This window comes from Sphaerodactylus townsendi, linkage group LG09 (genome assembly GCF_021028975.2).
Source record: "Sphaerodactylus townsendi isolate TG3544 linkage group LG09, MPM_Stown_v2.3, whole genome shotgun sequence".
Lineage (NCBI taxonomy): Eukaryota > Metazoa > Chordata > Lepidosauria > Squamata > Sphaerodactylidae > Sphaerodactylus > Sphaerodactylus townsendi.
In genome coordinates, this window is record NC_059433.1 from 67,969,249 (window position 1) to 67,992,342 (window position 23,094).

General features: G+C 45.1%; 1 protein-coding gene across 1 annotated transcript in view; it reads left to right on the forward strand.

Moving 5' to 3' along the window:
• LOC125439478 (protein FAM135B-like) overlaps positions 1 to 11,687 on the forward strand; it is a 33,226-nt gene extending 21,539 nt beyond the window's left edge. The window contains exons 8-12 of the mRNA XM_048508579.1: positions 708 to 805; positions 1,519 to 1,670; positions 3,856 to 3,966; positions 6,681 to 6,794; positions 8,701 to 11,687. Coding sequence (XP_048364536.1) covers positions 708 to 805; positions 1,519 to 1,670; positions 3,856 to 3,966; positions 6,681 to 6,794; positions 8,701 to 8,906 — 681 coding nt within the window. The 3' untranslated portion in view covers positions 8,907 to 11,687. The remainder of the gene's footprint in view (positions 1 to 707; positions 806 to 1,518; positions 1,671 to 3,855; positions 3,967 to 6,680; positions 6,795 to 8,700) is intronic.
• The last annotated feature ends 11,407 nt before the right edge of the window (positions 11,688 to 23,094 follow it).

Below are 23,094 nucleotides of genomic sequence, written 5' to 3' on the forward strand. Positions count from 1 at the left end.
AGTAGGCAGCGGGAGGAGAAACTACGATAGAAGTGGTATAATGGAGACTCTGCGATTGTTGTCTCAACATGTCCCTTATTTATTTATGGAACAAGACAGCGCGTCACACACTGAAGACGGAGGATCAATATATTCAATAATTGTATTTATATATATTATTATAATTGTCCAGTTACTGAATCCAATGATTGTACATCCAATTTTTTGAAAAACAAGTAAAATATTTTTTCAACAACAGAACTTTATTTTTGAGATATATAATCCATATCTTCAATATATACTGAATGAAAATAGTTCATTTTTTCAATATCTTTAGGATGATTATATTCCATATAGAAAGTACTTCCCAAATGACTTGCGTGCTTTTAAGTACGTTTCCACTGTAGTCTTCCTCAGGAGAAGCAATTCTTTCAGGAAAAATTATTCATTCATTTGCCATGCACAGGTCTTTCTACAGATAAATAAACAACATAGTATAATTTGTACATTAGATTCTAGTAATATCTAACACCATTTAAGTATTTCTAGCCTTTTTCAACATTTTTAACATTTTTAACATTTTTAACATTTTTAACATTTATATTAAGTAACAATTTTACAAAATTGATTTAACAAAAACATTAATTATTATTATAGTGGGAAATGTTAGCAGTAATAATACCAAAAATTGAGCGACCAACCAATTGACGTTGTCATCTCTTTAACAGACGGATACGTTCGCTGACTTCGATACTATGACCGACCGATTGCTAGATGAGATTATTCAGCACATTCAGTTGTACAACCTGTCAATCTCCCGAATAAGGTAATGAACATGACTGGATAAATGGTGCCGGGGCTAAAAATCTGAGAGGAAACTAGAATTAAAAGACTTCAAATTTTGCCATTTTAAGAAATGTGGTTAACCTGGTGAAACGCTCTGCTTGTTGAGACCAGGGCCTTGTAGGATCTCATGCAATTCCACAGGGCCTGTAAGATAGAGCGGATCCCACAGGCATACAGTTCAGGCACCATAGTACCATATGGCCTCCCCCCTCCCCTCTTCCTTCCCCTCTTCCTTCTCCATCTTTCCTTCCTTTATCCCTTCCTTTTTTCTTTTTCATTCTCTGTTCTTGTACCCCACTTATTGAGATGTTGATGTATGTTACACCCAAAGGAATGTTGTAGCTGCCTCTTGAATCTACTGAAATGAGAGAGTTGTTAGAATGGTTTAATATTGGTAGAGTTCTTATGTTGATTTTAAATTGTTCTGTAAGTCACCCCAAGCCTGAAAGGGGAAGGGCAGCCAATTAGATCCAGATGATGATGATGATGATGATGATGATGATGATGATGATGATGATGATGATCATGATGATGATGATGATGATGGTGGTGGTGGTGGTGGTGGTGGTGGTGGTGGTGGTGGTGGTGGTGGTGGTGGTGGTGGTGGTGGTGGTGGTGGTGGTGATAATGATGAAGTCAGACATAATGATGAAAGCACACACACTCACTGTAATTCTTCATCTACCTCCACAGCTTCATCGGACACTCTCTTGGCAACGTCATCATCCGTTCAGTATTAACTCGTCCCAGATTTCGCTATTACCTCAATAAGCTGCATACTTTCCTGTCATTGTCTGGCCCTCATTTAGGAACCCTTTACAACAACAGTACTTTAGTGAGTACAGGTAAGAATAGTTGGGGAACAGTAGAAACTATTTCAAGAAGGACTCAGAAGATGGTTTGAGTAGTGAGGCAATTCTAATTGACATTTCTTTGATTTTGGCTGGAGGCATCGTTAAGCGAGATTTGCTGTGTTGATAATGGAAGTAACTGAGAAGCTGGTCGGTATTTTGGCAGAGTGCTATGACCAGATCTAGATAGCCCAGCCTGGCCTGATCTCGTCAGATCTCAGAAGCTATGCAGGGTCGGCCCTGGTTAGTATTTGGAAGGGAGACCACCAAAGCAGCCGAGAGCTACTAGGCAGAAGTAGGCAATGACAAACCACTTCTATCCATCTCTTGCCTTGAAAACAACATGAGGGGTTTCCATAGGTTAGCTGTGACTTGATGGCACTTTGCGCCACTCTTGCATGGCCAACACACGTGCACAAACTTTTAATGTTAATGTGCTACTGGTAAGTCAACTTTTGTGAAATAAGAACATAAGAACATAAGAACAAGCCAGCTGGATCAGACCAGAGTCCATCTAGTCCAGCTCTCTGCTACTCGCAGTGGCCCACCAGGTGCCTTTGGGAGCTCACCTGCAGGATGTGAAAGCAATGGCCTTCTGCTGCTGCTGCTCCTGAGCACCTGGTCAGCTAAGGCATGTGCAATCTGAGATCAAGGAGGATCAAGATTGGTAGCCATAGATCGACTTCTCCTCCATAAATCTATCCAAGCCGCTTTTAAAGCTATCCAGGTTAGTGGCCATCACCACCTCCTGTGGCAGCATATTCCAAACACCAATCACACGTTGCGTGAAGAAGTGTTTCCTTTTATTAGTCCTAATTCTTTCCCCCAGCATTTTCAATGTATGCCCCCTGGAATCTGGAATCTCACATCTGGAATCTCACATGGTGGACTTCAGCAGTTGGAACAATTTATCTTATCCCACTTAAAAGCACTCAGGGGAACTTCCATGGGTCTCTTCTTCTACATTTTCCTAATCCTATTTTTAAAAAAATGAATGAATCCCTAGGAAAAGGGATGTTGGCAAAAAAGTGAGTTCCTCTTCCCTCAAAACACAAAACTGAGCTTTGAAGAGATGAACAGGGATGGTTGTTGCAGGTTGTGGTGGGTTTTCCGGGCTGTGTGGCCATGGTCTGGTGGATCTTGTTCCTAACATTTCACCTGCATCTGTGGCTGGCATCTTCAGAGGTGTATCACAGAGCGAAGTCTGTTACACACTGTGTTCACTGTGTCCTGTTACACACTGTGCCTGTCATTACACATTGTGTCCTGAAAAAATTGCAGGACACAGTGTGTAACAGACTTCCCTCTGTGATATACCTCTGAAGATGCCAGTCACAGATGCAGGCGAAATGTCAGGAACAAGATCTACCAGACCACGGCCGCGCAGTCCAGAAAACCTACCACAACCAGTTGAGTCTGGCTGTGAAAGCCTTCGACAGTACAGGGGTGGTTGCCTTTACCTGTAGGGTTTTTGAAGCAAGAAACCAAGTGAGGTGGTTTGCCATTCCCTGCTTCTGCGTAGCTTTTGGTGGGACAGTCCCACCTTGAAACAACTTGTCCCGCATCCCGCGGGTTTTTTCAAATGTCCCGGGTTTTGGAAGGCTGCCGCAAACCATCACCTTCTGGGGGCCCTTAAGGCAATACGGCTTAAGGCCTCAGCCGCTGCAGCCAGGTTAAGCGTTAACATGCCTTCTGGAGAAGCTGCCATGTTTCCCTGCCGCCCTGTGACATGGGCAGGAAAGCGGAAGCACTCCCAGAAGGCCAGCTGGGTCCCTTCGCGGCTAGTCACAGTTGCATGCACACACGCGCATGCATGCACACACGCGCGCATGCGCGCAGCCGGCCGGCCGCCTGTCCCGGTTTGCGAAGGTGACCATCTGGTCACCTTACCTTTGAGGTCTCTCATCCATGTACAGACCGAGCTTATTCTGCTTAGCTTCCAAGATCGGATGGAACTGAGCTAGCCTCGGCCTATAGATTACAGGCCTTAAAATACAGTGTAATCCAAAGAACACTTTCTTGGGAGTTCGCCCCATTAAATAGATGTGAAATAGGGACCCAAGGAGACGTATTTAGGATTGTTCTAATCAACGGCTTTGGAAAGAAGTATGATTTTTTTTAAAAAAAGCTCTCATTCGTCAAACGAATGTTTGCAGACATATTGCAATTGTTGTTCCAGGTCTGTGGCTCATGCAGAAGCTGAAGAAGTCTGGGTCGCTTTTGCAGCTGACCTTCAGAGACAACGCAGATTTGCGGAAGTGTTTCCTCTATCAGCTCAGCCAAAAAACTGGTGAGTAAGTGAAGGTTTATCCAAACAAGTACGGGAAACAACCACAGTAGATGCAAAAGTTCCCACATTGCTCTTGAGAGCCAGCGTGGTGTAGTGGTTAGGGTTTGGCCATTGACCGTAAATAAAGTCTTCTTCTTCTGGTGTAGTGGTTAAGAGCAGGTGGATTCTAATCTGGAGAACCGGGTTGGATTCCCCATTCCTCCACCTGTGTGGCGGAGGCTTATCTGGTGACGCAGATATTTGTTTTCGCACTCCTCCGTTCCTGCTGGGTGACCTTGGGCTAGTCACAGTCTTCTCAGAACTCTCTCAGCCCCTCCTGCCTCACAAGGTGTCTGTTGTGGGAAAAGGAAGGGAAAGGAGCTCGTAAACCACCTTGAGTCTCGTTACAGGACAGAAAGGTGGGGTATAAATCCAAACACTTCTCTTCTTTTTACTTCCATATAACCTTTTTTTCCACCCAACCTGGAAAACAGAATGAGAAGTTCTAAGAAACACCAGAAAGTAAATAAAAATGTGGACTCTTATCTGGTGAACTGGATTTATTCTCCTGCTGCTCAACATGAAGCCTTCTGGGCAGTGGTGGGATTCAAATAGTTTAACAACCGGTTCCGGTGGTGGGATTCAAATCATTTAACAACTGGTGGTTTACAAGCACAGTGGCGTAACTAGGCAAACTGGAGCCCTGGGCAAAACCTGAGTTTGATGCCCACCCCAGGCACGTGCCCAATGCAATGCGTACCCCCCTTGTAGCTACGCCCAGTGGCGTATCTAGGCAAACTGGAGATTGGCGCCCCCCATGGGCAGCCACCCTCCCCCACTGTGACCAAGCAATGATTTTTTACACCAGGTTTTTCCAAAGTCACCATCACATTATAGAACATGCCCCAACTCACTAAACTGAGCACAGCAATAAGCCATGCCACACAGCAGAAATAATTTTTTGAAAACATTTTCAAAATGCTTTCAAAATGTTTTATTACTGCTATGAAAACATTTTGTGATGTTGTATCCAGTACCCCCAATTGGGGGAAACAGCATCACTTTCAATGTTTCAAAGGAGAATCTGGGCTCCCTAGTTTAAACAAGTGATACTGGAATCCACCCCCAAACAGCATCATTTTCAGTGGTGTTTAAACTAGGGAGCCCAGATTATCCTTTTAAATCCACCTTAAAGGAAGAATCTGGGGTTCCCAGTTTAAACAACATTGGAAGTGATGCTACTTTGGGGTTGATTCTCCCCCACCCTGAAACAGCATCACTTGCAATGTTTAAACTGGGGACCTCAGATTCTCCCTTTAAATCCATGTCAAAGGCGGGGGGATTTAAAAGGAAAATCTGGGGAAATTTGGGAGGTGCCTGCTGGCAGGGGTGCAATTGTTAAGCTAGCAGCACCAAACTTTCAGGGTATCTTTAGAAGACTTCCCTAATGATACCACCCAGGTTTGGTGAAGTTTGGTTCAGGAGGTCCAAAGTTATGGACCCTCAAAGGTGTAGCCCCCATCTTCTGTTAGCTCCCATTGGAAACAATGGGGGATGGGGCACCCCCTTTGGGAGTCCATAACTTTGGACTCCCTGAACCAAACCTCACTAAACCTGGGTGGTATCAGTAAAAGATTCTCCAGATGATACCTTACAGGTTTGGTGAAGTTTGGTTCAGGGGGTCCAAAGTTATCCACCCTCAAAGGTGTAGCTTCATCTCCTATTAGCTCCCATTGGAAACAATGGGGGATGGGGCACCCCTTTTGGGAGTCCATAACTTTGGACTCCCTGAACCAAACGTCACCAAACCTGGGAGATAGCATCAGGAGAGTCTCCCAAAACATCCCTGAAATTCTGGTGCTGCTAGCCTAAAAACTGCGCCCTCTGCAGGCCCCAAATGGAAAAACACTGAAAATACAAAAAATCCCACAAACCAACCTGTGCCCCCCCACAGGGCTGCGCCCAGGGCAACTGCCCACTTTGCCCAATGGGAGGAACGCCTCTGTACAAGCACCATTTGAACAACCAGTTCTGCCAAAGTGGTGCGAACCTGCTGAATTCCACCACTGCTTCTGGGTGACCTCGGGCCAATCACAGTTCCCTCCGAACTCTCTCAGCCCCACCTGCCGAAGAAGAAGAAGAAGAAGAAGAAGAAGAAGAAGAAGAAGAAGAAGAAGAAGAAGAAGAAGAAGAAGAAGAAGAAGAAGAAGAAGAAGAAGAAGAAGAAGAAGAAGAGTTAGATTTGTATCCCCCCTTTCGCTCCTGTAGGAGTCTCAAAGGGGCTGACAATCTCCTTGCCCTTCCCCCCTCACAACAAACACCCTGTGAGGTGGGTGGGGCTGAGAGAGCTCCGAGAAGCTGTGACTAGCCCAAGGTCACCCAGCTGGCGTGTGTGGGAGTGCACAGGCTAATCTGAATTCCCCAGATAAGCCTCCACAGCTCAAGAGGCAGAGCGGGGAATCAAACCCGGTTCCTCCAGATCAGAGTGCATCTGCTCTTAGCCACTGCTCTTAGCCACTACGCCCTTGCTGCTCACAGATGCTTTGAGACTCCTTGGAGGTGAGAAGAGTGGGGTACAAACCCAAACTCTTCTCTTCCCCCTCCTGCGCTTTGTCTGCTAAAAAAAGAAAAATCCCTGAGTTTCCTGCTTTTCCCGAGTTGAGGAACCTCGTCTCCTTCTTACGGTTTAAATTTTCCACTAATTCTAAGACATGTACTACATTTCTTTACCTCAGGTCTTCAGTATTTCAAAAATGTAGTTCTGGTCGCCTCACCACAAGACCGCTACGTGCCGTTTCATTCCGCAAGAATAGAAATGTGTCGCGCTGCATTGAAAGACAAACATACCGGTAAGCTTCCTTCCGCACTGTCTCCAACCAAATGAGAAGCCGGGATGTTGGCGTTGCCGACTCCTAAGTGTGTTTATTAATAAATAGCAGTAAAACAGCCGCCTCAATAAAACCAGGGACACCATCAAGTTTCTTCATCAGCACTGGTCTACCTTACAGGATTGTTGTGGGTGCTCACAAAGCATGATCATTTGCTTCTGTGAATTAAACTTGTGAAAGACTGTCTTCTCCAAATACGGACCGAAAAATCATGTGACACACGTGTGCTGCACAGTGGCTTGTGTATATTACAAATATTTTTTCAGTGTATAAACATACATAAAATGCAATTGCTATTACTAAATCTTTACTCTCATTACAAATATCTCCAATGGGAGAACTACAGTAACACCCATTTTTCGGTCCGTATTTGGTGAATGCTGTTGGGGGCACACTTACTCTATTCAAAGACTGTCTTCTCCCAAGTATTCCCTCCCTGGAATGAAGATCACAGGAAGAAGTTCTCCTGACTGTGCTATCCATCAAAGAAGTTTGTGTGGTGGTTACACAAGACAGGGCCTTTTCAATAGCAGCCCCACAATTGTGAAACGACCAACTCTGGGAGGTGCAACCTATCCCCCTCACTGTCAATCTTTAGGAGAAGTTGAAGGCTATTTTATTTAGAACCACATTTGGTTATATTATACTCTGTCTCACAAAAAGATTATAGTAGATTGGATATTCCTCCACCACAGAACTCAATATGCCGGACCTCCCCTGTTGTAGAATGCCTGGGTCCTAGGCCTCCTACCCCTGCTCTCCCCATTCATTCGAGAGTTTGACAACAGTCGTTCAACAAACTATAAAAGCTCTTGTATCAAAGTACCATGTTCAATAATGCACAAAAGAATGGTTTTGACTAAGGCGGTGTGTAAAAATGAATGATAATTCTCATATTCTTTCAGGACTGTATTCTAATGAGGAGGCATACAGCTTTCTCAACCGCTGCACCTCAACTGACTGTACTAACAGTCTGAGACAAAGTATAGTAGCAGTTCTGAATTGTGATTTTTTTAAAAAATATTTATTATTATTATACTAGCAGGCCCGGCCACACGTTGCTGTGGCTGAGTCTGGTGAAGTGGAAAAGAAAGAAAAGGAAAGGCGAACAGTTCGAACATGTGGCATTGCACAATGATTGCAAGGGAGGGGAGGGGCAAGGGGCCCCTCGCTCCCCTCCCTCTCTCCCATTCCCTTGCATGGCAACCCAGCCGGTCCCTCCCTAATGTTCCTCTTCCTCTGCTAGGGTGGGTGGGCCATGTGCAGGTGGCTGGTCCTGTCCCTTTCACTCCCTTCCCTTGCAGGCGAATTATCTAGCGTAAAACACGCTGGGAGGCATGAGCTACATTGTGTTCAAATTTCAGAGCATTTGGTCCAGCAAACCCCCGGACCCTCCCTCACCTTTCCCTTCCTCCGCTAGGGTGGGTGGGCCATGTGAAGATAGCCCGTCCCATCCCTTACACTCCATAAGGCAGTGGTTTTCAAGGAAGGCATGGTTGTATCCCTTGTATCAGAGGGTGTTGCTTTGACGGCCAGCAGATGGCGCTGTAGCAGAACAGAACTGTGGTTCCAACTGTCACAGGTGTGGCATGTACAGAATAACGGGCACAGTTGTGACATGTACACAACAGGAGGTGTGGAAACAGTATGGAAACCTGGCAGCACGCGAATGCGACGTTGTGTGAAAATTTCAAAGCAATCAGTCCAGTAGTTTGGGAGATTACCTGTCAGCAGAAAAACGCACTGATAGATTTTTATATATATAGATATTGTGTCTGTGTTGCAAGCCACCTTGATGTGGCTGGAAACTGTTTTAAATAAATAAGAAGGCACTGCACTAAACAGCCATATCTGTCAACCCACCAAGGTCCCGTTTACGCCGAGATGATCAACAACCTCCTCCAGCCGGTGGTCGGGGCAAAGGACTGCACTTTAATCCGTCACGACGTCTTTCACGCTCTGCCAAACACGGCCAACACGCTAATCGGGAGGGCCGCCCATATTGCGGTGCTGGACTCGGAATTGTTCTTGGAGAAATTTTTCCTGGTGGCAGGACTCAACTATTTCAAGTAAGACCACGAGCCTCAAGGGAACAACACGAGTCAAACACGGATCGGGGGAATCGAGTCGAGTGACAAGACGGCTGTGCGACTGGGAATGATGGAACAAGTCAGAAGCGAGGCGCACTCCGTCGAAGTATTTTGGCGAGAATAAAGTGCTATGGCTAATACCGTATTCAAAGGGCCAAACTTTGGTGCTTTTTTTGGAAGATGTAAACATGCCCATGGTCAATTTCTGTGTCTGTGCTCGTTCATCTGTGGGTATGTCCTCTTTCCATCACTTAATTTGTACCTGGGGGGGAAACATTTCTTTTCAGGTTCTCTGTGGTCATCGCAAGCAGAAAGAAGCCAACTCAGGTTAAATTCCTCTCTTTGGGGGCATCAGAATATATGAAAGGAATTATTATGAATGGGAACTTGGGAATTTCAGCACTTTTGGGAGGAGGGGGTATCCTATCAATAGCAATCCATTAGTCTCTGTGTATAAAACTCTACTTTTGCAGCCAAAATGGCTTTCTCTTTATGAATTCTTTCTGTTGACATGACCTGCATTTGTATACAGATTCTTTTTTTTTGTAAGGCAGGGATATAAACCTCTTCCCCTGTAACACAGCTAACATAAGAGATAGTAGCTAAGGTGCTTACTTAAGAGGGGATGTCCTTGGATTTGAGGACCATAATTTGGGGCCACATTGGAATACACCAGAAGCTGAATTTGGCCCCCGAACCTTCAGTTGCCTACATGAAGAGGACTGCAAAGAGAACTGTCTGTGGGTTGCTTGGTTTGGCCTAGAAGTACCTTCTTTTGAGTCTTTTATGTGTGTAAGCTCCCATTCCATGCTGTTCCATTACGAGTTCAGTTGAAATTAACCGGGCTTTAACCTTATATTAACCCAGCTGCTAGACGTGCCTTCTAGGTTGACTCCTCTCCTTTCCCTCGATTAATTTGCCCTCTGCTCCCTTTCCCGCTTTTGAGATTCGTGCAGAAAGGGCCAATGACAGTTCAAAGGCTCTTCTCGCAAGCTTGATGTCCCATAACATAAACAGAACTGACTGCAGTGCAGTCATGGGACTTTTGTTGGATGTTTGACATGGCGAAGGCTCATGCGACACATCTTGGAGCTCTTTAGATATGGCAGCCCCACCTCCTTAATTCTTTGCACGCGTGTCCAGATTGCAGCTCAGCAAACTGTAGGAAATCCTTGAGAAAAGAATCGCCTGTCTTGTGTATTTTTATCCCACCCCTCTTCCAAGCAGTGCAAGGTAGTTCTCGCTTACAAAATGTATCCTCCCAATAACCCTGGATTACCAGCTTCAAGGTCAAATCTGAGCTACAGAACCCCACTAAGTTTTATACTCACAGCCAACTATACCCTCCCCGGCACGGTCTCCAGAGTTCCAGGTGCTAAACCTGGAGTTGGCAGCCTTATCCTTCCAGAGGTCACCTGCAGTATTGACTTTACCACATCCTCTTATTTGGAGGTCCTTATTGGTGAAGTTCTGCCACATTTAAGAGGGAAATAAGCATTAGAAAGATCAAAGATTTTTTTAATGACTCAAAGCCACGGGGACACATTATTTTACCTTTACATACCAAGTACAAGAGCCCAGTGTGGTGTAGTGGTTAAGAGTGGGTGTGCTCTCATCTGGAGAACTGAGTTCGATCCCCCCACTCATCCTCATGAGGCTTGCTAGGTGACCTTGGGCCGGTCACATTTTTGTTAGAACTCTCTCAGCTCCTGCAGAGGAAGGCAATGGCAAACCACCTCTCTTGCCTTCAAAACTCTGTGGAGTCACCATAAGTCAGCTCTTTCCACCACCATACCAAACAGCTATGCTCTTTCCGTGCATATAGCTGGGTGTCACAAATGGCAAATTCCCCCATAACAGAGAGAATAAAGATGCCGTGGTTCTCCCAATGCTTGTGTGAACACCAGAGCACAGCAGAGCTTTGGGCCGTAGCCTGTATAACTTGTTTCTGTTTCTTGTTCATGTTGTTATAGAAGTCCAATGTTAAACCTTTGTCCCATTTATACTATCAGTGGCAGAAGCTGTATTTTGTATCCATGCCATGTTCAGAAAGGATCTGTCTGGAAGTTTAGGACACCCCACAGAGGGATCCTGGTGAAGCAGATGGAACTTTGGATAAGGATATCTGAGTCCGAGCCACCTGTTGACGCCAAGGGGCATTCTGGGTTGACCTCCTGATGTACCATCAGGAGATATATCAGACGTTGTTCTTAGTAATTTTGGTTGAAGACGCTTCTCCCACTGAGAAAATCTGGATCATAGGTGATCCTCTGAGAGTGGAATGTAGTGCCACCAACCACCTTTAGAATGTGTGGCAGTTAAATCAAATGTAGAAGTGTTGTTCTTTTCCATACGAACTGTTGGAGACGTCATCTTCTGAAATGCTGCCGCAAATGTGTCAAAATTATAGGCAATAATTATCTGATCTGCTAAGGATTTGAAGCAATCAGATCTTGCTCTTTTTTTAAAAAAAATTGGGATTTGTCTTCGTAAAGACCTTGAGTATTGTATAATCCTGTCATACCTAAAATGCAGTTGTACAAAAAAACCTCACATTGCAATTGTGTAGGACAACACGTACATATGGGAACATCACTAGGATAGGATTCAATTTGGCCTCCTTTGAAAAGGCTTTTAAAACGTCTCTTTCTATTGGGGATGTATAAATACATAGATATGTATATATACATATATATATACATACATAGATATATAGAAATATATTAAATGACCTCATTAATGGCTGTTCAACTCGTAAAGATATATATATCAGACAAATCAGACAAAGATGCTAGATGCCCATCTATGAAGATATATATCTTCATAGATGGGCATCTAGCATCTTTGTCTGATTTTTATGGATCTTGTTGTTTTTTAGATCTATATTACTTCTTACCAAAATTCCAAATTAATAATTCATTCAGCTGCTTCAAATTCCCAAAGCAGACCAGTTACATGAAATAGATGTAACAATTTGTACATACATTAAGCAAGACAATAATACTTCTTTTCTTCCAAAGACATGGATTTGATATTTGTTTTCTCCCTGTAAAATAGACAGCGGGCAGTCACATATTTATGTATTTTGTTATATTATTATTTATTTCATTGCAATTTTAGGTCGCCCTCCCCCTTCTGGGCTCATTAATTTCAACGAGCCAGCATTCTCCTCCGGAGTTAATAAAATAATATTGGACTGTTGACAAAACAGTACTGAATTGAATCTTTCTGTTAGAACCAGGAGAGTCCTTCTGTTACTTCTTTGGCATGGGAAACTGTTGTTCTACCCCACATATCTCTGGGACTTTGTGGTTCCCGGCATGTTAACATTACTCCAGTTCTGGCTCATAGAGAGAAGCTGGTGTATGAGGTTCTCTGATGTGGGCCAAAGCATTTCACATTGCCTAGGTCATAGGTGTCAATCTCACGGCCCTCCAGGTGTTATGCTGGCAGGGGACGATGGCAGGGGATGATGGGAACTGTAGTCCATAACATCTGGAGGGCCGCAAGTTTGACATCTGTGGCCTAGGTCGTGTAGCAAGGCCTGCCCCTGTGGTTTTCACACTTGGATCATAATGTAAGACGTTTCCAGCAATTCCCTAACCTCACCTGCCCTACAGAGATAAAGGTTACATTATCAAGGTGAATCCAAGGCGGATTCCGCATGGGCCAAAAACAGTGGTGTGAAAATGGTGTAAACCCTTTTACACCCTTTAAAACCCTTTCACACTGTTTTCACACCGGTGTTTTTGGCCCATGCGGAATCTGCCTAAGAGTTGGAATCACAACTTTGGTCGGGGGGGGGGGGGACTTACTCTTTTTTTAAGCACTCGTCCAAATTGCCTCAACCCGGCTAGTATTTTAGTTACGTTGCATGCGTGGCTCAGCTACTATGCACAGGCAGGTCTGCCCAGGAATCCGACGTGCGGGATGGATCCCGAGATCCATCTTCTGTGGGTCTAAGTCTCAAAGCTCATGAGTCAACTGCAGAACATGCAAACAAAGAGGGATAAGATACAGGTGAACATTGGGGACGCAGTCCAGATGCCGAGAACCCCGTCGGTACTGCGCGTTGTGAAGGACACGTGCCTTTTGAGCCATCTCGTGGTGAGGCTGGGAACATGTGTGTCGTCCTTCTCAGTCTGAGACTATTGTGTGGTTATGATCCACATGTTAATGGTCAGGTGCGACATCTCATTGCCTGCAAATCTGTCTTTGGACTCCAGAGGGCGCCAGGTCTTTGACCTGCAGCCCAAAGGGAGGGAGCAAACAGTGCCTCTAGCAATCACCCCTCCTTCTCACGGGAATGACAATGCATCCCTATTACTTTTTTGTTTGACAAATGGCCTTTCAGACTAACACGCTCCTTTATAAGGGATGCTCTGGGATCATGGGAGATGATATAAGGCCATGGTGGCAAACCTTTGGCACTTCAGATGTTATGGAATACAATTCCCATCAGCCCCTGCCAGCATGGCCAATTGGCCATGCTGGAAGGGACTAATGGGAATTAGGCATGCTGGAAGGGGATGGGAATTGTAGTCCATAACATTTGGAGTGCCAAAGGTTCGCCACCACTGATATAAGGCAAGGGCTTTTCTTTTTTTAAAAAAAGTACTACTTAGTGCTTTTGGGTCACTTTAAAGGGGAAGGACGCAACTCACCACTTCTCTAACCCATTTTGCGAATGTAAAGCTTCAATTGCCATTGTGAAACTTTAATGCTAATTATTAATTATGGCAATGTTGAAAGCTGTATAAGAGGCTAACGATGAAGCAGCTAATAACAATAATGTGAATAACGAACAGTCTTCAGTGCCAATATGACTATTTTTCTATGTATGCTTTATGGTGATAACTGACGTGGCTTGTGTAAGGTGCAAAAAGAAATGACAATAAATCTCTTTGCTTCCTTTTGTCTGGTCTGGCATGTTTATTGGAGTGTGGGACAGCTCTTAGGATGATCTCCGCACACAAGGGAAGGTTTTCGTAGCTAGCAGAGAATATCCTCTAGTTCAGAGGTCTGCAACCTGTAGCTCTCCAGATGTTCATGGCCATGCTGGCAGGGGCTGATGGGAATCGTAGTCCACGAACATCTGGAGAGCCGCAGGTTGCAGACCCCTGCCCTAGTTGGTTTCATTTTGTAGATTTGCTTCTGTTTTGGCGACGGCTTCAGTTCTCCGCCTTGGGAGGGCCCATTGCATAGATTCATTCAGACTATCGGTCACGTCCTTATGATGTCACCCAAACCCCATAACCATAAATCTGACTTAATGCACGTTGTTGCTACTTTTTCAAAAAAAATATGCTTCTGCAAGAGCTCTCTCATGAGCAGAAATTCTATCATGTATCTGACCTGATGTGCCATTTTTCCTGCAGCTCTGATCTATGTGTGGGTACTAAGAAACTGGTTCTCACAGTTCAGAAGAACCACTTCTGAGTTACATCCCCATCCACAAGGGCAGGGAAATCTGTTGTGGGTGTGATTAGAAGCATAAGAACATAAGAACATAAGAACATAAGAACTAGCCTGCTGGATCAGACCAGAGTCCATCTAGTCCAGCATTCTGCTACTCGCAGTGGCCCACCAGGTGCCTTTGGGATCTCACATGCAGGATGTGAAAGCAAGGGCCTTCTGCTGCTGCTGCTCCTGAGCACCTGGTCTGCTAAGGCATTTGCAATCTGAGATCAAGGAGGATCAAGAGATCAGGCTGGTAGATTGACTTCTCCTCTCCATAAATCTGTCCAGAAGCCCTTTTTTTAAAAGCCATCCAGGTTAGTACATCACCACCTCCCGCGGGCAGCATATTCCAAACACCAATCACACGTTGTTGAAGAAGTGCTCCTTTCTAGTACCCACTTCTTCCCCCCAGCATTTTCAATGAATGCCCCCTGGAAAGAGCCTGCTGGATCAGAGCAGAGTCCATCTAGTCCAGCACTCTGCTACTCGCAGTGGCCCACCAGGTGCCTTTGGGAGCTCACCTGCAGGATGCAAAGCAATGGCCTTCTGCTGCTGCTGCTGCTGCTGCTGCTCCTGAGCACCTGGTCTGCTAAGGCCTTTGCAACCTCAGATCAAGGAGGATCAAGATCAGGAGTTCAGTATTCCAGATGTTTTCCAGGCTGGGCCTGACTGACAAGTCCCCATCAGCCCCGGCCACCATGGCCATTTGGCCATGATGGCCGGTGCTGATGGGAATTGTAGTCCATGAACATCTGGAGAGCCACAGGTTGCAGACCCCTGCCATAGATTGACTTCTATTTCATAAATTTGTCCAAGCCCCCTTTGAAGCTCTCCAGGTTAGTGGCCACTACCACCTCCTGTGGCAGCGTATTCCAAACACCAATCATGTGTGGTGTGAAGAAATGATTCATCTTCCTTGGGGCACTTATCCTGGTGAAATGGAAATTGCACTGATGTGCAGCCACCACCCTCCCCTGGTCCTGGGTCCTGCACCCGTGCCACCTCTGTTGGCACAGTGGGGGCAATCCAGGGGCATGGCTGGGAGAGGGACCGACTGTATTTGGTTCCCTCCCAGCCATTTGCTGCCGTATGCCAGTGGCATTTGATTCAGACTTCAGCTACTGAAAACAGTGGCTTAAGTCTAGACTGATCAGAAGTCCCACTTTTGGCGGGACAGTCCTGCCTTTAAACAATTTGTCCCGTGTCCCGTGGGTTCTTCAAATTGTCCCGATTTTTGGGAGGCTGCCGCACTGCCTTCTGGGGCGCAATAGAGACTGCTCAGCTGTGGGGATTTTTTTGCATTTTTGCAGTCTCCTCACACCACCAGGAAGTCCCTTTGGGAGCGATAGGGCAGCAGCTCCATTGCTGGGCACCCAGCTTGTAGATGGTGCCCGTGAGCACAAAATTGTAACCTTCCTGTCCTGGCAGATTCTTCATAATGTTGGTGTTTCTCAATATTTGGGGGGAAATGTATTCATACTACTCTATTGTGGTGGGGTGTATGTAGTTGGGATGAGAATTTACTTAACATTCCAGTCGTATTTTTTCCAAGAAGCAAATTGAATGGATGGGTGAACTGATGTCTACTGCCACAATTGAGAATCGGTATACTGAGGAAGATACCTTTGAAAACGCATTCAGACGCGTGGTGCGATTCTATATAGGATTCTCATTTTCAATATACCATTTCTGTATGGATTAAAAATATGGGATATATTAGCTCCTCTGTGAAGTTCCATATGGGAATCACATGAAATTTGAAATATATATATATATCCCTTGGATTTTATTGTGCTTGAAGTCTCATATGGACTTTTGATACACACATGATAATTAATGGGACAATAATAACAAACCATTCTTGGAAGATATTTATAAAGACCTGTTGGCATATATACGAAGATATTATAAAATTTGTACATTGATATTGGCACTTTATATTTTTTTTGTATTGCACTTTATGAATACTAATCACTTGAGATTAGAATAGGGTTAGTGCTAGGATATTTGTCTAATTGTTAATTATTTACATGAACAATAATTGAAATAACAATGTTGTACAAATTGATGTCTGAATCGTTTATTACAATTGCTATTAACATGTAAGTCCAGGTTAGTGTGCCAATTTGGATTGTTCATTTCTTCTAGTTCTTCTAGTATCAACCTTGTTTGCTACTGCCACAAGATGTCACTATTTCTCCACCCAAGCTTATGGGATTTCTGATGGTGTTCCTTGGCTGAATCCAAATAGACTAGGATGGTAAGGCAGTTGGTGAAATCCATCATCCTACCCACCCAACCTCACACACACACATACAAAAAGCAAAGTCATGGCTGTTTTTATTGTATGTGAAGTGTCAACAAAACACAGCAATGCCATGGGGTTTTCAAGGCAAGATATGTTCAGAGGTGGTTTGCCATTCCCTGGCTCTGCACACAACCCTGGACTTCCCTTGTGGTCTCCCATCCAAGTACTGACCTATGCTGCCCCTGCTTAGCTGTTAAGATACGTTGAAATAAGACAGCTCGGACCATCCAGCTCAGATTGCGTTTTTCAAATTAGGACCAACCAAATTGTCAAAACGTAATGAGAAAGTTTTCAACATTCCAAGAATTATTTACCAGGCTAGGTGTACAAAAGTAAAAGAAAGGAAAGGGACTATTTAAAAAAATAAAAAAATAAAATCAAGTTCAGTGGGTTCTCCTCAAGCAAAACATCTGGCAAGTACAACTAAGTTGTATAGTTGTAAGGCTGGACACACTCAGACAAAGTTGACTTTGGAACAAAGAAACGAACTTTATTGATATGTGTTGCCCTATGATACAGGGTGCTGGAAGTGAGGGTTCGTGCCCTCAGTTCCAGTATATATAGGGGTTGTTAGGGGCGGTCCCTCCCAGTGGCGAGAACCGGAATAACTGGGGAAATGGAAACTTACTGGGAGATAGAAACTTACTGGCAGGGCCTCGACCCTGACAATAGCTGACTTATGGCTACCCTGTGGGATTTTATTTATTTATTTATTTATATTTTATTATTACATTTATATACTGCCCCTTCCCTGAAGGGCTTTGGGCAGTGCACAACAAAACAATAAACAATCGAAACACACAAATACAAAATATAAATTAAATATTAACTATAAAATAAAACCCTTTAAAATACAGCGTACAGTACAAAATTATAGGTGTCCATTAAAATCCACATTAAAACCCTCCCAAAGAGGGGGAACGGTGGGTCCCAAGATGTTCGGAACCCAAGATATAAGAGAGGACAAAGGCCCTGGCCCGAGAGGAGGCCAGCCGCATCAGCGATGGGCCAGGGACCACCAACAAATTGGCCTCTGCCGAATGCAGGGGCCATGAAGGGACATATGAGGTAAGGCGGTCCTGAATTTTAAGAGATGAACAGGGGTCAGTAGCCATTGTCAGCTTTCATATAGCAGTCCTGGGCTTCCTTGGTAGCCTCCCATCCGAGAACTAACCAGTGCCAACCCTCATGAGTTTCCAAGATTGAACAAGAGTATTTTGGGCCAGCCGTAGGCTACAATGTTTTGATACAACTAATGAAATTTCTAAGGGGAGTTCACACACCTCCCTTCAGAACCAGCAGTCTAAGCTGATTTGTGCCTGGAGTGAGTAGAGAACTCACTGGAAGGGTGAGTTGCGGAAGGATGAGTTGTGATAGGAGTGATTCTGTCATGACCCTCTAGTGTCTTAACCAGTGACATAGATATAGATTTTTATGGGGTGGGTTTGGGGGCGGGGCCATGCCCCACCCATGCCAGGGGGCATGGCCACGCCTCCCCAAGCACCGCCCCCAGGCTCAGTGCTTATAAAAGCAGCTCCCTGAGGCCAGGGACGGCAGACTTCCCTGCCCCTCCCCACCAGACAGTCCCTTCTGTCCTCCCCTCTGGGCAGAAGTGTAGATAGAGAAAATGGAGCCCGGTGCAAAATCTGAGATTTGCGTTCCCCCCCACCCCACATGGGTGGCTGCTATGATGCTGAAATCCACCCCCAAGCAGCATCACTTTCAATGGTGTTTAAACTAGGGAGCCCAGATTCTCCTTTTAAATCCACCATAAAGGAGAATCTGGGGTCCCCAGTTAAAACAACATTGAAAGTGATGCTGTTTTGGGGTGGATTATCCCCTACTCTGAAACAACATCCCTTTCAATGTTTAAACTGGGGACCTCAGATTCTCCCTTTAAATGAATGTTGAAGAGGGTGGATTTAAAAGGAGAATCTGGGGAAATTTGGGAGGTGCCTGCTGTCAGGGGTGCAATTGCTAATCTAGCAGCATCAAACTTTCAGGGTATCTTTAGCAAACTCTCCTGATGATACCACCCAGGTTTGGTGAAGTTTGGTTCAGGGGGTTCAAAGTTATGGACCCTCAAAGGTGTAGCCCCCATCTTCTATTAGCTCCCATTGGAAACAATGGGGATGGGGCACCCCCTTTGGGAGTCCATAACTTTGGAGCCCCTGAACCAAACCTCACCAAACCTTGGTGATATAATCAGAAGAGTCTCCCATAAAATCCCTGAAATTGTGGTGCTGTTAGCCTAAAAACTATGCCCCGTGCAGGCCAAAAACTAAAAAAAACTACAAAAATACAAAAAAAAACACAAAGAGGGGGCGGAGCATCAGACATCTAATGTGGGGGGTTGAACCCGGGAAAAAAACCTCTTACCTACATCCTTGGTCTGAACCTGGGTCCTGCCATATTTCTGTCTACTGAATGCTTATTGTTTAATTAGGCTTGAGAATGTTTCCCTGTACCAGTCTGGCCTTATCTTTGCAGCTGCAGGGGGTGTCGATGAAGGTGAAAACTGCCGTGTTTTCATCCCAGCTCTCATCAGCTGAGGAGTGTGTGTGTGTGTGTGTGTGTGTGTGTGTGTGTGTGTGTGTGTGTGAGAGAGAGAGAGAGAGAGAGAGAGAGAGAGAGAGAGAGAGAGAGAGAGAGAGAGAGAGAGAGAGAGAGAGAGAGAGAGAGAGAGAAACTGTACTTGCCCATTTCCGGGAAAGGAAGTGGGGTTGTGGGCCTGAGGTTTCTATGTTGGGGAATATAATGCTTTGCCAGTTTTAATCTACTCAGTTCTGACAATATAAATCAACAGCTTTCCTATTCTTGCCTCCAATACATGAGAATTCTGCTTTCGAAGTATTGATTCCTTCATTGATCAAGTCTGCGTTGCTCTTGGTGCCACACCAGAGGTGGGATCCAGCAGGTTCTCACAGGTTCCCGAGAGTAGGTTACTAATTATTTGTGTGTGCCAGGAGGGGGTTACTAATTGGTGATTTTGCCACGTGATTTTTGCCTTAGTTACGCCCCTCCTCTCAGCAGTAGCGTGCAAAGCTTGAAGCAGTCTAGCAGGAGGTGCACCAGCGTGCGTGGCAGCCTGCGCCTGCGTGCATTCGTTTCTCGCCCAAGAACCGGCGCAGCGGCTGCGTCCTTGCCACAGCCCCGCCCAGGAATGCCCTCCACCGGAATGTCCGCCCCCACCCCCGTCGTGCCCCGCCCAGCCCCATTGGCGCTACGCCACAGTTTGAATCTCACCACCATGGGAACCTGTTACTAAAATTTTTGGATCCCACCACTGTGCCACACATGTTACATGGAATAGATCCGATGTAACTTTCACCGGAGAAAAGGATGCAGCTCTTGTACCCTGCATAAATGAACGCTTGGACCGAATCTTTTTTTAAAAATTCCCAAATGCATCATTAGATTAGATTGGGGGCTTTACCACAGAGGATAGCATGTGCTCCTAGCTATTAATACATGGTTTGGAATACGGTATATTGGCTGCGAAGAACCCTGGAGCCAGAGTGCAAATAGCTGTTTCCAAGGTCTGGGAGAGCAAGCTGATAATAACTAAAAAGCGCAATTGCAGTCATTTTCCTCCGAGTGCCGCTGGGTAAAATCTCTCCCTCATCACCCTGCACAGGTTTTTAAGCCATTTTCAATCTGTGCTTCATTAGAGGGAGAGAGAGAGGGAGCGTGCGACAGAGGAGAGCGGCATAAGTTCTGCCTGCACACAGTTCCTTGAAAATACAAGCAAAAAGCCACAGGGCATCTGCTATAGCGGTGACTTCTCCATGTATCAGATGCCCAGAGATTAACCCGGAGAATCTGCGCCAGGGTGTGCCATGCATAGAAAATGGGACTGAGAGCTTCTGATAATAGACGCAAATGACCCAGCCTCAGACGACAGGGGGAGGGAACGGAAAAAGAAAAAGCAGGTTCAGACATAGCCCATCTGTGTCCCAAAGGTGGCATCTATTTCATCTGTGGATCAACTTCATCAGCCCCCTCTGGTCAACCTACCAAATGTTCATCCAGGTGGGGTTAAAAAAAAGTCTTGTTATGTGTGTCCTTTGTGAGGAAAAGGAGAAATTCCACACTTCAATGATTATTTCCCCACACAGATTAAGGGTGGGTTCCAGAGGTGGGATCCAGCAGGTTCTCACCAGTTCCCGAGAGTGGGTTACTAATTATTTGGGTGTGCCGAGAGGGGGTTACTAATTGGGTCCGCTTTTCCATTAGAAATTCCATTAGGTCCAAAAATCATAAAGTCCTGTTGTTTCCTATGTGGCTGGTTAGCAAAGGTAGAAAACGGGATAATTCTCCCTGTTGGGCTGTTTTAAAAACATGTTTTAGAAATATGGTAAAGTTCCTTGATTTCAAGGACAGTATCAGCTAACTCTTTTGAGTTCCTCCTAGAAACAAAATGAAGTGCATTTGAGAGAAAGTATTTAGAGCATTTCCTGAGCAGGCAGTCAGTTAGAGGAGAAGTGGTTGTTTCTGTTGGCAGTAGACGATAGGACTTGCTATAATGAGTTTAAATTATGGACAGAAAGATACCAGCTGGAAATTAGAAACTTTTTTTTTACAGTAAGAGTTTTTTACAGTAACAGAGAAATTATTAATGCCCCACCCCTGGAATGCCTGGCCACGCCCCCGTCGATACCCCGGCCTAGCCCCTAATACTGGCTTACGCCACTCATTTGAATCCCCACCACCATGGGAAACTCCTGTGTTATTGTAACATTGGGGAATTCTGATCCCCACTCACTGGTGGGTTCCAACATATAAAAACACAGATTGTAGAGGAAATCACATTTAAAATATAATTTAGATGTCTAAGCATTAGACAGCTAAAACATTCCAAAATTCTGTAACATCCCAACTGATTTAACAACCACTGTGAAACACATGGGCAGGGAGAGAGGGAGGCCATTTTGAAGGTAAAAAATTGTAGTTGCCTCAACCGTGTGCCTGGTGGAACGACTTTGTTTTACAGGCCCTGTGGAACTTCATGAGATCCAGCCAGGCCCTGGTCTCACTGTTTCAGGTAGCCTGGTTGCTTAGGACTCAGATCCTGAGATTCAGAGAAGAGAATCTGACAGGTAAAGGGGTCAGAAAGTGGGTAGGGGGGGTGGAGTCTAGTGTCATGGTGACAGGATACAGCACCTAACAAGGCCGAAGCCTTCGGTTGCCTGGTAGTTGAGGGTGTAGCCTAGTGAACAGGGATGTCTTTCGTGACAGGCGACCTACATATCTGCAGGGCCATTTCCCCTAATGTGTTTTCCTGGGCCACTGGCACTTCTCTGAAAAAAAGTCTTTCTTAATAGTCCATTTTGCAGGCAAGTGAGGTTGGTGACCACCCACTCCAGAACCTGTCCAGGGATGGTTCCCCAACTTGGGGGATGGGGGCGCTAGAGAATGTCAGAAAGTTTCCCTCACTGCTGCTGTTTCAGAAAGATGAGAAGAAGAGGAGGAGGAGGAGGAGGAGGAGGAGGAGGAGGAAGAGGAAGAGGAAGAGGAAGAGGAAGAGGAAGAGGAAGAGAAGGAAGAGGAAGAGGAAGAGGAAGAGGAAGAAGAAGAAGAAAGAAGAAGAAGAAAAAAGAAGAAGAAGAAGAAGAAGAAGAAGAAGAAGAAGAAGAAGAAGAAGAAGAAGAAGAAGAAGAAGAAGAAGAAGAAGAAGAAGAAGAAGAAGAAGAAGAAGAAGAAGAAGAAGAAGAGGTGTTTGGATTTATGCCTTGCTTTTCTCAACAATAAAGAGTCTCAAAGTGGCTTACAATTGCCTTCCCTTCCTCTCTCTATAACAGACACCTTGTGAGGTAGGTGGAACTGTGAGAGTTCAGAATGAATTGTGACTGGCCCAAGGTCACTCAGCGGGCCTCATGTTTAGGAGGAGGGAGACAAATCAATTTCACCAGAATAGAGTCCACTGCTCACCCCTAACCACTACACCATGCTGGAACTTTGGGCAGGCATTCTTAGGAAAGTGTTCTTGCAGACTAGTTTGGTTGCATTCAAGAGCTGCGTTTTAGAATTCCTGCTATATTTTTAGAAACCTTTTATGATAATAACAAAACATGATTTCAACCCCATTGAGAAAAGATGAGTTGGAAATAATACAAATAAAATACACAAATGAAGTTTGCATGTGAGCTCCCAAAGGCACCTGGTGGGCCACTGCGAGTAGCAGAGAGCTGGACTAGATAGACTCTGGTCTGATCCAGCTGGCTTGTTCTTATGTTCTTATGTTCTTAAGTTGGATCCTGACAGATTTTTAGCTTAATCTCTGCCAGATCCCACCTTTGTTACATCCTAGATGTCGCATGATCTTGGTCTATTCAGGTCGCTTGTAAGGGTGGTGATACAAATAGCCATTTGTGAAATGTTGGTGGACATGGGGACAGAATGG